At 41.9% G+C, this 16,603-nt stretch overlaps 1 protein-coding gene across 1 annotated transcript; it reads left to right on the plus strand.

Moving 5' to 3' along the window:
• Positions 1–6,697, plus strand: LOC147849954 (pentatricopeptide repeat-containing protein At4g13650-like). Its single transcript, XM_087337162.1, has 6 exons — positions 1–2,947; positions 3,149–3,273; positions 4,130–4,190; positions 5,026–5,073; positions 5,194–5,291; positions 6,322–6,697. The coding sequence occupies exon 1, from the start codon at positions 400–402 to the stop codon at positions 2,395–2,397; it is 1,998 nt and encodes a 665-aa protein (XP_087193288.1). The 5' UTR covers positions 1–399; the 3' UTR covers positions 2,398–2,947; positions 3,149–3,273; positions 4,130–4,190; positions 5,026–5,073; positions 5,194–5,291; positions 6,322–6,697.
• The last annotated feature ends 9,906 nt before the right edge of the window (positions 6,698–16,603 follow it).

The following is a 16,603-nucleotide window of genomic DNA, read 5'->3' on the forward strand; positions in this document are numbered from 1 at the left end:
TTCAAGTTTTTTTATAATGTGTCTAACATTCAATCTGTATTCATTCAATCGACGCTAATCTTTGTTCAAATTCACACAGCTATTTAATATCTACATGTTCGAATGGTTTAATCTGCAAAAGCTTCATGTGAGAGGGCAAATTCTGTCGCCAATCTTTGTAAGCATTAACTGGAAACTGATTGACGCAAATCGATCGAAGATTACATCTCGTAAAAGAGACATTGTGGCTCAATCGAACAAAGTTTTAGCATCGATGGAACAACGGAAAAGAAATCTAGCAGAGTTCAATATAAAAGACTTGGAATACCTTTGTAAGAGCTACTTACAGTACTGGTTGTACCCACTTCACCCAATCCCTTTCTCATCATTTTCCGTCTTTTAATCTGTGGCAAAGACGTCATGTCCGGGAGTAAATCGCTCACTGAAGAGCTCCAGCTACTCTGCAGCCAGGCCAAGCTCAAAGAGGCCTTGGACCTGTTATCGTCAAAGAGGAAGAACGGTGTCTACCCCACTTCAACTGATTATGTGTGCATAGTTCAAGGCTGTATCAGATTCAAAGCCATAGCTGAAGGTAAAGCACTTCATGCGTACATTCTTAACAGTGGTTTAAATGCTACTATCTTTCTATGGACATCTATTATGAACATGTATATCCAATTGGGAAACCTAGCCGAAGCTCGTTATGTATTTGATAGCATGCCTGGCCGAGATTTGATAGCATGGAACATGATGATAGGAGCCTACGCTAAATTTGCAAAGCCTAGATTGGCTTTTCAGCTTTTTGGTTTCCTTGAATGTGGGGGATTGAGGCCTGATTCTGTCACTTTGGTTAGCATCCTTAAGGCATGTTCTTCATTGTCCAATCTCAACCTCGGCATGTATATCCATGGGCATATGATGAAATTTGGTGTTGAAATCGGCCTCTTTTCAGCGAACACACTTATCAATATGTATGCAAAATGTGGGAGCATAGATGATGCTCGGGGAGTGTTTGATATGATGGCGCAACGCAATGTCGTGTCTTGGACAGCAATGATTGCTGGATATGCCAAACATGATCGATGTATGGAGGCTTTATGCCTATATAGGAGGATGGCATGTCATGGCATATTGCCAAATGAAGTAACCTTTGTGAGTGCATTGAATGCTTGTTCTGGCATTGGAGACCTAGAAGAAGGGAAGTTGGTGTTCATGGACATGAAGCGAAGTGGGATCAAACCGAATATTTTCATGGAAAATGCATGTATTGATATGTTCGTAAAATGTGGCAGCTTCAGTGATGCATGGCAAATATTCATGAATATGGCAGAGAGAGATGTGATAACATGGACCACAATCATTGCAGGATGTGCTCAGCAAGGTTATTCTGACAAGGCATTGAGTCTCATTGAACAAATGAAACAGGAAGGTCTTGAACCTGGGGATGTCTCACTTGTAAGTAATTTTAATGCTTTTGCAAGCCTTGGGAACCTCGAGCATGCTAGAACGATGCATGCACTTGTATTAAACTTCTTGAATAAGACAAATGACTTTGTTGGGAGTGCACTTGTAGATATGTATATCAAATGCAAAAGCATTGATGATGCAAAGCAAGCATTCTACCAACTGCCAAAAAAGGACATTATACTGTGGAATGCCATGTTATCAGGGTATATAGTTGATGGAAATGTGGAAGAGTCTCTAGAACTCCTGCAGCAAATGGATGATGTGAAAATGGTGCCCAACAATGCCACATTCACTATAGTTTTGAATACATGTGCAAACATGGCCGCGCTTGAACATGGAAAATACATTCATGCAAGGGTTGCGAAAGTGGGGCTTGTTTCTGATACATTCATAGGATGTGCGCTTGTTAACATGTATACAAAGTGTGGCATCATACAAGAAGCTGAACATGTTTTTTACAACATTCCGATGCGAGACATGGTACTGTATACCTCAATGATTGCTGGGTATGCTCAGCATAGTGAGGGCCATGCAGCCGTAAAACTTACAAACGAGATGTGGAAGGATGGTCTCACGCCCAATCATGTCACATTTGTTGGTGTGCTGTCAGCATGTAGTCATGCTGGCCTCATTGAGGAAGCCATTAGCCAGTTTGATCATATGTATCATTTCTTTAAGATCAAGCCAATAACAGAGCATTTTGTATGCATGGTTGATCTTTTGGGTCGTGCAGGTTGCTTGGATGAAGCAGAATTATATATCAACAAATTGACATGTAAACCTAGTGCCATGGTGTGGAGAGCATTGCTTGGCGCATGCCGGACATTTAATGACATAGAGAGAGCAAAGTGCATAGCTAAATGCATAATCGAATTGCAACCAGATGATGAGGGGGCCTTTGTTCTATTTTCTAATATATGTGGTGCAGCAGTCAATGCATATGATGACTAACAGGAAATGAATCATGGGTCGAAAGAACACTAATATCAGACTCGTATCACACAATGCGTACATACTGCAACAAAGCTGTAACCTCTTGTTATTGAAACACTCCAGCTATGGCACAAAAGGATTATTCTATATTCCTAGAGCAGTTTACAACATACCTTTGCATCTCTCAAATTTTCATATATGAAACAGAAGCCTTCCTAAAAGGTTATGTACAGTCGATTACAGGATGTATGTCTGATCCAGCTGATTCTAAATCTGGGGCTGATTGGATACAGTTACACTTTTTGTGCTCAGATTTGATGGCCAGTATCTGTTAGTCGAAGCTTGACCTCATACAGAGCTGTACCAGGGCAACAAATGGACTGTTACCGATGTTGACATGATCAACCCAAGGTTTGTTTTCAGTAAAAGCAAAAGGGAATGATAGTTTTGGATCTAGGATTCAACATAGTGTCAACAGGAAGATTGGCGTGGTTGTGGACAGAAATTGTGCTTGTTCAAATCTCCTGCTACTCGAGAAGAGAGCTAGTTATTGGCCAAACTTAGCCAGGTGTGTCGTCATGAACAATGGTTCTTTGTTGCAACATGTCACCTACTTTTTTCAGCTCTAAATCCAAAAGTCTCGCTCAAGATTTATCTTCAGAATTTTATCAGTAAAAGCAAGAAAATTTGTTTTCTCATAAAAATAGTCATAAGTGAGGTTTTTTCTTGAGAAAAGTAGATGATGGTTTCCTTTTCGTTTTGGATGTAGGATTCAACAATGTTAATGAGAAGACTGGCATGGATGTAGACAGGAATTATGCGTGTTTGAATATCCTGCTTATCGAGGGAAGACCTAGTTATTGATCAACTTAGTCAGGATGTGTCTATCATCAGGTGTGTCGTCATGAACAATGGTTCTTTTTTGTACAAGTAAGAGCCGCGTCTCGCCTAGTTTTCGCAGGTTTACTTTTAAGAATCTTGCTCTAGGTTTACCTTTAGTGGATCATTTGCTTCATTGCTTGTGAGCTCAGGTTACTGTGGACATTAGTGTGATCAATTAATTTTTGTTGGGTTAGTTAATTAAAGCTTAGATTATTAAATTATTTCTTTGCTAAAAATTTTAATTTCTTTGTTTTGGGTGTTTTTGGGGCACCTATTTGAACAGAACTTTATGGTTTCTTCTAGTTCTATTTTTTTTCTTTTGGGAGGGTCTGGGGGTCTTGCTGTCTTTTCTGATGTTTTGTTTATGGCATATATAGAAAAGATGAGAAAAAAGGATGTGATTTTATTTTTTTACTTTTCTTGGGTTTTACTGTCTTTTCTAGGGTTTCGGTTCGGGACATATATAAGATCAGATAAAACATATGATTTTATTTTTATTTTGTTTGGGTTTTACTGTCTTTTCTAGATTCTTTTCTGAGACATACATAGGATCTCAAAAAAAACATGGTTTTCAGATATGTAAAATGGATCAGTTGAAAGACAATTTTGTCCAACTATTTTGTTTTCGCGTCTTTGGTAGGATATTTGAGCCCACACATACAACATTAACTTATTTTCATTCTTTAAGTGTATTACCACGAGGTAACGTTTGAAGCTAAGGTTCTTCACTAAATGCTCTGTTCATTGTCGGTTTTCAGTATTGGCATATATTCTTTGCCATAGTTGAAAACTGGAATGAAATTTGGCAGTAGGATCTCTTTAAAAGTATTGAAAACTCAGTCTTTTGATTGCTTTATTGTTACTCCAGAATCTGACGAGATGGGGTGGAGCTTTGCTATAAGGACAAGCGTATGTGGATATGGTGAAAGGTATAAAGGAATATCTTTCTCAAACATACCTAGATCTTGAACATGTTTGGACTTATTTCCAAGAAGCTGTAGAAGTGATGATAAGTCTGCTCTCCTCTTCTCCTTTTGAAAAATTTCCAATTTTTTATCATGTGAAAACTTTGTCCTTAATAGAAATTCTCTTCTCCTCGATTTAGTGATGGCATATCACCATAGAATGTAAATTCTTTGGAGGTAAACTAAGGTATCGATATATTTTTTCTTAAATGGAAATACAACTCTTTATACTTGAGCATTGTTTTTAAGCTTTAGTGTCATAGTGCTGTTTAGGTAACATGGAAGTTTACTTTGATCGCATGAACATGTGTGTTTACTTAGGAAACCATTTTGATCTCATGAACACGTGCTTCACCATAGGTAATACGATGTGTGTTTTGATGAATGTAAAGACTTTTTAGAAGGAAATGGCTGCTCATCGAGAAAAACAACCTTGTGGCATGATGTTTCTTCCTGAATCCCTTGATATCAATAAATAAATCCTTCCTAACAAAGGCATATAGGATACGATGTGATCCATCAACAAAAAATTTCGTTCTATTTTGATGGTAACATCACCCTTTTACTTGACGATGTTATTTTTTTCTTGTACTCTATTTTGCATGGTCATTTCTTCCAACTGTATACAAGATTCTGGATTTATTGAATGTTAATGCACTTGCATTACTTGCACTATTTTATTCACTCTTCTTTTCATCACATTCGTATGCCCACATGCTACAAGATACATAGTTCTGGCCTAACATATGATGGTTTAATTTGAGGGCTAATCATTGAGAAAGTATGTGCTCTTTCCTAGGAACCTACCAATGAGTTACATCAAAAGGCAGTGGAAATGGCAATTTAGGTATCTGCACATAGTGGTTCCAAAAAAAAGCAATTTGAAAATTTGAAGTTAAAATTTTTGCCCCAGGTAAAAGTTGTGAACTTTCTTTTTCTGGTAATCCTGGTTTTGACTTCGATATAGGTTCTAGTGTCACACCAAGAACTCCAAGGTCAGTTGGTTGCCCCAAGGGTGTAGCTTTGATTCATCTTCTGGAGGTCTTCTGCAGTCTAGCTTCCAAGGTATGGGAAAGGAAACCCTTAATAAATTAGAAGAATTTGCTGTTTGCCAAAGCACAGTGAAAGCATTTGCATTTTATCGACATTCATTTAAACTATGCATAAATGTAATGCTTAAGGTTTTGCTTTATACTATCAAGCTCATGGGTTTAAGTCTAAAGCAATAAGTCTCTGCATTCTTCATTGTAAAACCAGTCATGTTTTCACTTCGAGATTATTACATCAATAAGTTCATTAACCATTTTCCTCCTAAGAAAAATCCTTTGGGACTTTGAGATGATTTCACTATTTACAAATTTCCTTAAAGGAAATGGATTTACAAACTCACTTCCTCTACAAAACATTCATATAGTTTGACCTTGAGATCAATCTACCAATAGCTAGCTAATGATTTTTGTCTATAAGGAAGTGTCATGATCTTGTGTCTAGTAGCATTCACTGTGAAGGGTGTGGCTGTTTCAATTTTCAATTTGTAGGGTATCATATCTTAGAAACATCTTTTTCATGTCTCAAAAGTTTCCCCTCTTAGCTTTGAAGATGGTACATCCCCGTGCCTCTACTCCATATTGGACTTGGACTACTATGGCAAGAGAATGTCCGAAAACAAGATTTAGTAACAAAATGAACAAAAATGTGTTAACATTAGGGTTATTATGTAATAAGCTATTTTTTTGTGTTGTTGTTGTCACATTAGTGGCTAAATCATGGGCATTGTCCATATTTATCCCAATTCCTTCTGAACATGAATTACCATGATGCTAAATTAGCAAAGCAAACAAATTTTGAATGATGAAAAGCCAACACATAATATATAATTAACATACTTGATGGATCAAAAGAATCTTAATGTTGAGCTAAATACTTTTATGGAGTATAACTTAAATATCTTAATAATCAAGACAAAATAACTCAAATTAAAGTATACGGCCTTTTTTAGAGGAATGAGTAGCGAACTTAGAATTATACACTTATTATGGACTTGCTCATTCACTACAACATTTGTACAAAGACTAAGTGCATCTCTTTATCACAGATTTCCTGGCCGAAGGTTTGGTAAACACTTTTGGATATTTGGACAAATTCCATGAGCCCTATCGGACAATGCTTATTTTCTCCAATGGACACGACTTTGGGCAATTTGGATCATTTGGACAACCCGCAATAATAAGGTCTTTTGATCGAAACTAATTGCATGAAATTAGCTTCTTTAAGAAATCCCTTAGGCAATCTCTATTTGATTGTTTGCAACTTAGGGACATCACACTCCAAATTTACAACCTTTACTTTGAGTGCTTTTAAGCTCTTTAGTGTCTAATCGACACTTGTATATTTTTCTTTATTCTTTGTGGGTTTTCACCTCACTTTGAGGTTTCCCACTAGTAATAAAAGTGTTACTAAAAAAAAGTTTTCACCATGGTACCATCTTGTGTACAAGGCATATTACTTTACATCATGTGACACTTTTGTCTCATGTGTATAGATGACCACAAATAGTTAGGAAAAATATGCAAATGGTTCAAAACAACAATTACAAATCTCCACCTTGATAATTAGATTTGTAGCTGTTGGGCCGAATCTTGATAGTCATCTAGAATCTTGATTATTGACGTAACATTCATCTTTGATCTATCACAAACCAACTAGTCATTTATAATATCTATCTATGCGCTCATATTCAAATGTTATGTGTCCTTCAAAAATGTTTAAGGGTAAATGGGGTTAAAAGACCTCAAGTTGAACTTTCTCTTGAGATAAAGTGCACATAACGTTTTTGGGTCAAGAAGAAACCAAATTCCTCATCATTTTGCTATTGGTGCCATGTTGATGCTAGAAGCATGCATTGGTAAGTAGTTTTACAAAATACGAGTTCTTGATGTTAAGCCATTGTGTAAAAACTACATAATAAATGTACAATATGTGAACATGGTGGTGCTAAAAGGGTGACTTCATGCATGCCCATCAACTTGCTAATACCAACATGTTAGACATATCATTTAACTCAATGAACAAGACCCCATTTTTGGTAACTATTCTAAGATTCAAACATGTAGGGTTTGAGTTACTATGACCATCCTTCCTTATCATTACATTATGCCTAAGGCACAGTACTAGAAGCACACCAACTTAATGGAAGGGCATTTAAGAAACGATCTTTTTAAGGATGCAAAAATAAGCATCACTAAATTCTACACTTCTTGACACATGAGAATAGATGTTGTTGTGCCGATGCTAGGATGACACATTGCTAAATATATGTAAGTAATGAATGTTTTTTACATAGTAAATTATAAGTTAGTGTTATGTTAATGCATGCATGGAAAGTGCAAAGTGAAAGTGCCCATCTTTCTATTGGTAGAGTTGGATTTCAATGACAATGTCATTTGTCAAGGGGTCCAAGCCGTCGTATTCCCTATTGATGGCGAGTCGGGCAAGAGAGGTTGTCCAACACTTTCATAACGTTACCCTCAGGTAGTGTTGATACATACACCTTGCTCCCCTCTCTCAAAAGTACAAACCTCATTAAGAAGCGCACTAGTATCTTAATATGGGTAATCATAGATACATACACTGAACTACAAACAAAAGAACTTATCCTTGTTCTATTAATGTGAGTGAAGACAAAACATACAAATGGAGGAGTGATTAGGGTTTGGCTAAATAATGCTTAAAACTAATCACTCCACAAATATATATATACGAGAGAGATGGAGATAAAGATTTGTTAAAAGAAATAAGGTTATATTCTTTAGTTTTAAACACCCTATAAGTCTTAGTCTTTCCAATCTAAAATATTGGTCATAGGCCAAATGTATGTAAGAAACATGACACTGTAATTTGTGGGAACTACCCTTTATTAGGTAGGAATAGTTAGTAACCAATGGGCTTGTAATGCGAAACAAACCCTTTATGATTTCTAACTTGTATAAAAGGGCACGAGATCTCATGTAAAAGAGGTGTTTGGATGCCCTAACTTTGGGGTGATATTTTGGTTCTCATTCTTTCCCTTTTGCATTCACTAAGAGTCACTTTCCTCCATATATCTTTTCCACATTAATATTTTTTACTTAGTAATTATATATAGTTAATTGAGACCCTTGTACGTTTCTTATTTAGTAATTATTGATTTAATTAAGATTACCATATATTAGTGTAGTGAGTAAGTGTGTGTTAATTTTATATTAATCTAATAGGCCTTTGAGGATCTTGTAGTTGCATGAAGTGGAGAGTGTTTTTATTGGTTCATGTATGAGATGGTCTTTGTCATTGGTGAGTGACGTCCTCCAATCCCTTGGTTAGCCCATCAAGAGGAAGGTGACCCCTTGAGACTTGATAGTGATCCTTAGAAGTGCAATACTCTTATGGGTTGTGTTGCCCCCCTTCGCAGAAACACAATTCAAACTATAACTCAAATTACAAGGGAGAAAGAAGACTAAATATTAAACAAGGAGCTAAAAAAGGAAGAAAAGTGACTTTTATAATTCACTTACGGAAAGATTGTCGTCTTTCACATTATAGACTGTAAAGAATCAAGAGATGGATTCTTATGAAGCCGAAGAGATATGAGTTATGTGTGTGTATGAGAGAGAGAGAGTGAGAGAGAGACAAGGAATAAGACACAGAGAATATGCAAGGTTAAGTATATTAACAAAGGAGAAAGACTCAACATTATACAAGGTGGGAGGAGAGTGCTTTATGTAGTCACCCTCTCTCTTCATTAACTACAAGCCCCATGGAGCATGGGGAATGTGAAAGCTCATAAGTTATGTGTCATAGAATATGATTCTATGACTCATACTAAATGCTAGAATACAAAGTGGTGACATAATGGTGACTCTTGACCGTTGGAGTGTCTCTTCACTCTCAAGGTGAGTTCACACACTAGACCAAGTTGAGCTTGATTCTCAACACGCCCCCTTAAGCTCAAGCCGGGTCGGTTTTAGACGGTATCCGAAATCCGCTTCAACTCTCGTTCCGGAGTCCGCGTCGGCTCGCTTTATGCGGAGTTGCGGAATCCGTGCTCCAACTTGCGTTGTGCGAAGTCTGTGTTTCGGCTTGCGTCTTTCTTCGCGGCTTTGCGCGGTAGATCGGCTCTTCGCTGCTTCGTTGTGTGGTTGCGGAATCCACGCGTTATTGCGTAGTGTCTTCAGTACTCCCCCTCAAGCTTGGCAGGTCAGGGATCGTCAATCCGAGATCGGTCATGAATTGCCACAGCTTGTCGGCTCCTAAGGCTTTAGTGAAGATGTCGGCCGTTTGAAGATTGGTGCTAATGTGTTGTAGGTTGACATCGCCAGCTAGAACGCGCTCTCGGATGAAGTGATAGTGCACTTCGATGTGCTTTGTCCGCACGTGGAACATCGGGTTCCAAGCCAGATAGATGTTGCTCATGTTGTCACAGTAAAGGGAAGTCAGATCCTTGATGGGTACGCCCAGATCCGTTAAAATCTTCTTGAGCCATACGACTTCACATGCAGCTACGGCTGCGCCCCTATATTCCGCCTCCGTACTCGAAAGAGCGACGGTGGGCTGCTTCTTGCTACTCCAGGATATTGCTCCATTGCCGAGGGAGAAAACAAATCCGAAGGTTGATCTTCTATCAGCTTTGTAGCCGGCCCAATTAGCGTCTGTGTACCCCTCGAGTCGTATTGGCATCACAGTCTCGTAGAGGATGCCGCAATCCATTGTGCCGCTCACGTATCGTAGAACTTGCTTAGCGCAATCCAAGTGAGTATCACGTGGTGTTTGCATGAATTGGCTAAGGAGACCGGCCGGATAACTGAGATCGGGTCGAGTGATCGTGAGGTAGATGAGACTCTCGATGAGTTGCCGATACTGAGTCGGCTCACACGCTTTGGTGCCGGAGTTCGCATCTAGTTTGAGATTACGATCGAGCGGGGTTGCCACAGATTTGCACTCAGCCATCCCGAACTTGTATAATAAGTTGAGGATGTAGTGCCGTTGAGAGATCATGATTCCGGCTGGAGTTCGAATTACCTCGATGCCGAGGAAGTAGTGGAGCTCCTTCATGTCCGTCATCTCGAACTTGTCAGAAAGGAGGGATTTGACTTTATTGATTTCGACGAGATGCTCACCTCCAATGATTAGGTCATCCACATATAAAATGATGACGATCGGACTTGCGGAATCGCTTCGTATGTAGAGGGAGTTGTCCGATTTTGACATACGAAAGCCGATTTCATGAAGATATTGCGTTATCTTCGAATGCCAAGCACGCGGTGCTTGCTTGAGGCCGTAGAGTGGCTTCTTGAGTCGGCATACGGCTTTTGGATGAGTGCTCGAGTTGAAACCAGGTGGTTGGATCATGTAGACCTCCTCTTCTAATTCACCTTGTAGAAAGGCGTTCTTGACGTCCATTTGATGGAGGTGCCACCCTTTGGCCGCGGCAATCGCAATTACGGTCCGCACCGTCGTCATCTTTGCCACCGGGGCAAAGGTCTCTTCGTAGTCGACGCCATGCGTTTGAGCGTATCCTTTTGCTACGAGTCGAGCTTTGTAGCGGTTTACGGAGCCATCAACGTTATACTTCACCTTGTAGATCCATCTGCATCCGATCTCCTTTTTGTGTGATGAAGTGGAAACGAGATCCCACGTCTCGTTCTTCCGTAGTGCCTGCATCTCCTCGTTCATTGCTTCGATCCATCGCGGCTTCCGAAAAGGTTTCCGGCTCCCGTACTGTCGCTACCTTCATCATAAAGGCGTAATGGTACGCCATATAATCATTGTAGCCGAATTGGCTTACGGGGTTCTTTTCACAGGTGGATCGGCAGAGTTTTTCATTTGGAGAGATGAGGGCTTTCTTAGCTCCGATTGGTACCTCGAAACCGCCGAACTCACTGTCGAGTGAGTGAGTCGATTCATCATCATCGAAGCGATCGTCTTCATATTCCGCCATTTTCGCCTTGCCTTTGTCCATCTTCGGGCTAGGCCGTGATGTGCTTTGATCACTCAAAGGCTCTTGTGGTCCGCTCAGTCGGGTCGTGATCGGACTTTCTTCGAACATGCGCGTAAGGTGATCTTCATCCTCTATCTCTTGTTCGGTGGATTCTGGGTCGAGCGGGGTCGGAGTCGAAGTTGTCTCTGGTGCGTACCAAGATGCGGACTCGTCAAAGACGACGTCTCGACTTACTCGAGATTTTCGAGTTGAGGGGTTGTAGCACTTGTACCCCTTTTGCTCCAGTGAGTATCCTACGAGGATACATTTCTCCGACTTCGGGTCGAGCTTTTGACGCTTCTCGTTGGGGATGTGCACGTATGCAATGGAGCCGAATATCCGAACATGTGATAGGTTCGGCTTCTTTCTGAGTGACCTCGTGCACGCCGGATGTTGTACACCGGTTCATTAGGTAGACGGCCGTATTTGCCGCTTCGGCCCAGTATGACTTGGGCATATGATTCTCGATCATCATGGCCTGCGCTACTTCGAGGATGTGCCAATTTTTGCGCTCGGCTACACCGTTTTGTTTGGGAGTGTGTCGGCAAGTGAATTCTCACCAAATTCCTTCCTTTCGGAGATACGTCGTGAAATCGTCCGAGAAGTACTCCTTGCCGCCATCCGATCGAAGGCATCGTACATGTCGGCCCGTGGCTTTCTCGACTTCATTCTTGAAATTTTGGAAGTGTCCGAACACTTCGCTCTTTTGCCGCATCGGGTAGATCCAAGTGTGCCTAGAAAAGTCGTCGATGAAGAGCACGTAATATCGGCATCCGCCGAATATCGCCATTTGAGCCGGACCCCATACATCGGAATGAATTACGTCGAGTACGCCTTTGCTCACATTCCGCTCCTTCGGAAATGGGTGTTGGTGTTGCTTGCCGAATTGGCACGCTTCGCATACACCTTCAATCTCCTTCTCTTTGAATGTCGGGAGTCCGATGACGACTCCTTTCGATTTCATTGCTTTGAATTTGTTGAGATTGATGTGGCCGATTCGCTTATGCCATAGCTCTATGTCGGAGTTGGCTTTCGTGCTTTTCGCGAACATGGCGGATTTCATCTCGTGCGAATCGAGAATGAACATCCGGCCCTCTCTTCTTCCGCGTTCGATGATTCGGCCTTCTTTTTCGATGAAGCACCCTTCTTGGTCAAATCGTACTTGCATCCCTTGCTCAACCATTTGGCCGACTGAGACCAAATTCTTTGTGATGGTGGGTACATGCAAGACATTTTTAATGTATGTTTGCTTACCTCTTTCGCCGAACGGAACATTGCCGATGTGCCGAATCGGGTGCGTAGTATCATCTCCGGTTTCGACATAACCGGGTCGCTCAGGCTCTCGAAGTTCGAGAAACCATTCTTTGTGGGATGTCATATGGTTTGAGGCTCCAAAGTCAACAAACCATACGTCCTCCGAATTGAGGGCACTAGTTGAGGTAGAGGCCGACATAGACTTTGCTCTATGTTTCATCATGAACATTCCGCCACGTTCGAAGTTGTATGCGTACATTCCACCACGATCCTCGTAGTCGGAGTTGTGCCCGTACATTTCGCTATACTCTTCGTAGTCGGAATTGTGCGCGTAATTCGTGAGTTGTCGGCTTGTGGAAGCCGATACACGAATCTTCTTTTGGCACTCTTCTTCGTGGTGGCCGAGCTTTCCGCAATATCCACATTCGGTTGTGTTTTGATGGCTCGGGCCGGAGTGGAAGCTCCTCCTTCTTGCGAAGGTTCCTCGTTGGCCTCCGTTTTGCGGCCGAAATTGGGAGTTGTTGTCGTAGGTCGGACCTCGTCCGCCTTGTCCTTGGCCGAATCGGCCTCTCACTCGTCCGCGTCCTCTTCCTCCATTAGAGTGTGTGTAGAGCATGTGGCCTTCCGACTCATTGCTCCTTGTACGCACGTGGTTTTCTTCGACCAATAACATTGATTGGAGCTCGAAGGAGGGAGATTTCTCCCATGCTAGAACGGCAGTTCGCATCGCGCCGAACTGTGGTGCGAGGCCGCCGAGGCATATTTGCACCATCTCATCATCATCTATACTTACTCTTATTGAGCCGAGCGAGTCGCAAAGCTCCTTGATCTTCAAGGTGTATGTTGTGATGGACATATCCATTTGTTGAATGTTGTTCAACTCTTGGTGGAGTTGAAGCTTCCTCGCGGTCGTGTTGGCGGCGAAAATCTTTCGTAGGTTTTCCCACGCGTCCTTCGGCGTCTTGGCTTCACGAATGTAACCGAGTATGTGTTCGTGAACACATGTCGCCAAACAATACATCACGCGGCTTGCGGCTTGCTCCCATGTCGCGTATCCGGGAGCCGCTTCGGCGGGTCGATCTTCATGCGCTCCTTTGATGTAGCTCCAATAGCCTTGTCCGACAAGGTATTGGTGCATCTTGTACTCCCAAGATGCGAAGTTGTTTCAATCCAACTTCTTGGTAGGGAGAGCGTTCCCCATTTGAGTATTCATTATGTCAATTCTTCTACTTCTTCTCCTCTCTTCGAATGCGAGCTATGTAGCGAAGCTACGATAGCGATGAGCCGGTTCTTGGTCGTCGGCGTGGAGCACAACACACGATCACGATGAGGCGAATGTGCTAGATCGAGCTACCAAATCGCTCTGATACCATGTAAAGAATCAAGAGATGGATTCTTGTGAAGCCGAAGAGATATGAGTTATGTGTGTGTATGAGAGAGAGAGAGAAAGTGAGAGAGAGACAAGGAATAAGACACAGAGAATACGCAAGGTTAAGTATATTAACAAAGGAGAAAGACTCAACATTATACAAGGTGGGAGGAGGGTGCTTTATGTAGTCACCCTCTCTCTTCATTAACTACAAGCCCCATGGAGCATGGGGAATGTGAAAGCTCATAAGTTATGTGTCATAGAATATGATTCTATGACTCATACTAAATGCTAGAATACAAAGTGGTGACATAATGGTGACTCTTGACCGTTGGAGTGTCTCTTCACTCTCAAGGTGAGTTCACACACTAGACCAAGTTGAGCTTGATTCTCAACATAGACCCTCTAAAAACTTCGAGGGGTTTCAACCTTATTTCAAGGAGCATCATTATGGTTGTAAGCATATCTTTTCTACCTTTTTGATAATGGTTCATATAGAAGGATGATCGATGTATGTGCTCGACTTATGGTTAGCAAGGATGTCAATGTCTATGCATTTAAAACAATTCACATGTTTGATAACTTTGGTTTTTTAAGTGACACGAGGATAAACGTACTTCTCTTTACAAAAAAATTCAATGAAAAGGACTCCCTCTTTGCAAAAGTCCTAAACAATGCGAAAGAAGTGTCAAAGGGTGTTAAAGCGCATGAGAAGAGCAACCTAGCTCACTGTCTGCATAAAGAACTACCACAATCATATATTTGCCTAAGGTTAATGATTTTGTGGTACTTGCATGGTGAAATCTTTTAAGTGATTTATGCATCAGCCAAATAATAGTGAGAATCCTCACCTTACCTTATGATTTCTTCCTCGCTGTTAGGGAGGTAACGTGATACGTTTGTCATTTAGTACAAGGTTAGGTAGGAGAGACATGCAAATTTTGTTTTTCTAGGGGAGAGATGCAACCCACGTTGAAGTGTATGTCTCTCACTCATGAATTAAGGTCTCCCATGCCGATCGTTATGTTTTTTTTTTGTACCCAAAATTAATTTGCATCTTCTTGCATAGATTGGTGAAAGGGTAACCATAGTTTGTCACTCGAAAGCCCAACAATACCTCCCCTCTCCCTCTGTATCCATTGAACAATCTTGGCCCATAAAGGAGTAGGTGATGACAATATGGTAGTTGTGTTGTGTGTTGGCAATGCGCAACCATTATTATGTTTTCCCATGCTCTTGTGAAGAAACTGGATGACGTCTTCGTGCAGTGCATCGAAGGTGGTGTCATCGCGTGGTGGGCGCGTGTCGTCCCAATTGTTTCGGTCTGACATTCTGGGAGCCACCATTTTTTCAACGATGCAATCTAGAAACAATCAGTGAAGGATCATAAGAGACTGGCCTACAATCATAGTTGAGTCAAGGGTTTGAGGATGGGAGAAGAAGATGGGTGGAATAGATGATCGTATTCTTACCTAAAGAGGAGGTTGAATTTAGGTCGGAGGTTCATTGTCTCTCTGTGATCTGCAAAGTGGTGGGAGCTCGGCCGAACAGAGGCATTGTCAGTCGCACGTAGGAATATTGAAGTACTTGTCAATACTTCTGTCAGTCCGTTATGGACTTGTATAAATAGTATTGTTTAGCACGTTGTATGTACAAAGTCGCAGAGTGTTTTTTTATCTTTGAATCTATGTTTATGTTTTGCTCTCTCTGTCTCTCTTGCGTATACTCTCTGTGTATTAAGCTTCTCCATTAAACCTCCATCCTATTCTCTGTTGCTATCCGGCTGAGCCAGTTCTGTCTAACGCTTCCGCACGTTAACATTCACATGGTATCAGAGCGCGAGGGTTGAGAACCTCTGTAGCTGACACTTGCTTTCGTAGACGAACCCTAGAACCCGGTAACAACATACAAAGAGAAGATATGGATAGAAGATATGGATAGAGGAATGGCGAGTTCACTTCCAACAGAGAAGCTCGATCGGAGCAACTATGCGTCCTGGTCATACAAGATGCACCAGTACCTGTTGGGGCATGGATATTGGAGCTTCGTGGAAGGAAGGAACGAGGTAGTGCCGAAGCCAGCACACGAGGACTTCCCAATATGGGAGCAAGGAGCGAGCCGAGTATTGTACTGCCTTGCATCCTATGTGCACGACCAGATGCTTGGCTACATAAAGGATGCAAAAACGTTGAAGCAGGCTTGGGGAAATCTGAGGAAGATATTCGCCGCGAGTACCACAACCCGTAAGTTGCAGCTCCGGCAAGAACTGAACAACATCCGGCAAAGAGACATGTCGGTTACGGACTACACCACCAAGATAAAGGAGATTTGTGACGCACTCGGGTCCATCAACGTGACGGTGGATGAAGAAGAGATGGTACAAATCTGCCTCGGTGGTCTAACGCAAAGGTACAGGCCAATCCAGACAGTGATCTGCACCCGGGAGAAGCCACCAACTTTTTTCGACTTGCAATCGATGCTAATGATCGAAGAAAACCACGCAAGTGGGTTGAGGACCACTCAATCGGACGACCGGATGCTATACATAGAGACAGATCGGCCCCATGGACGTGGTGGACGAGGTGGGTCGGCATGCAATGGAGGCGGCCAGCAAGAGCAGGACTGGAGGCACAGAGGTAGTGCGGACATCAGTTGCGGACCCTCCACAAGGTAGGGGGAGTCAAAGCGGCGCCGGAAGCCGACACGGAATGCTGGTACTGTGGCAAGAAGGGCCACAGGGAA

Source organism: Azolla caroliniana, unplaced genomic scaffold (genome assembly GCF_043228905.1).
Source record: "Azolla caroliniana isolate FFs.n. ecotype wild unplaced genomic scaffold, voAzoCaro1.0.p SCAF_22, whole genome shotgun sequence".
In the NCBI taxonomy this organism is placed as follows: domain Eukaryota; kingdom Viridiplantae; phylum Streptophyta; class Polypodiopsida; order Salviniales; family Salviniaceae; genus Azolla; species Azolla caroliniana.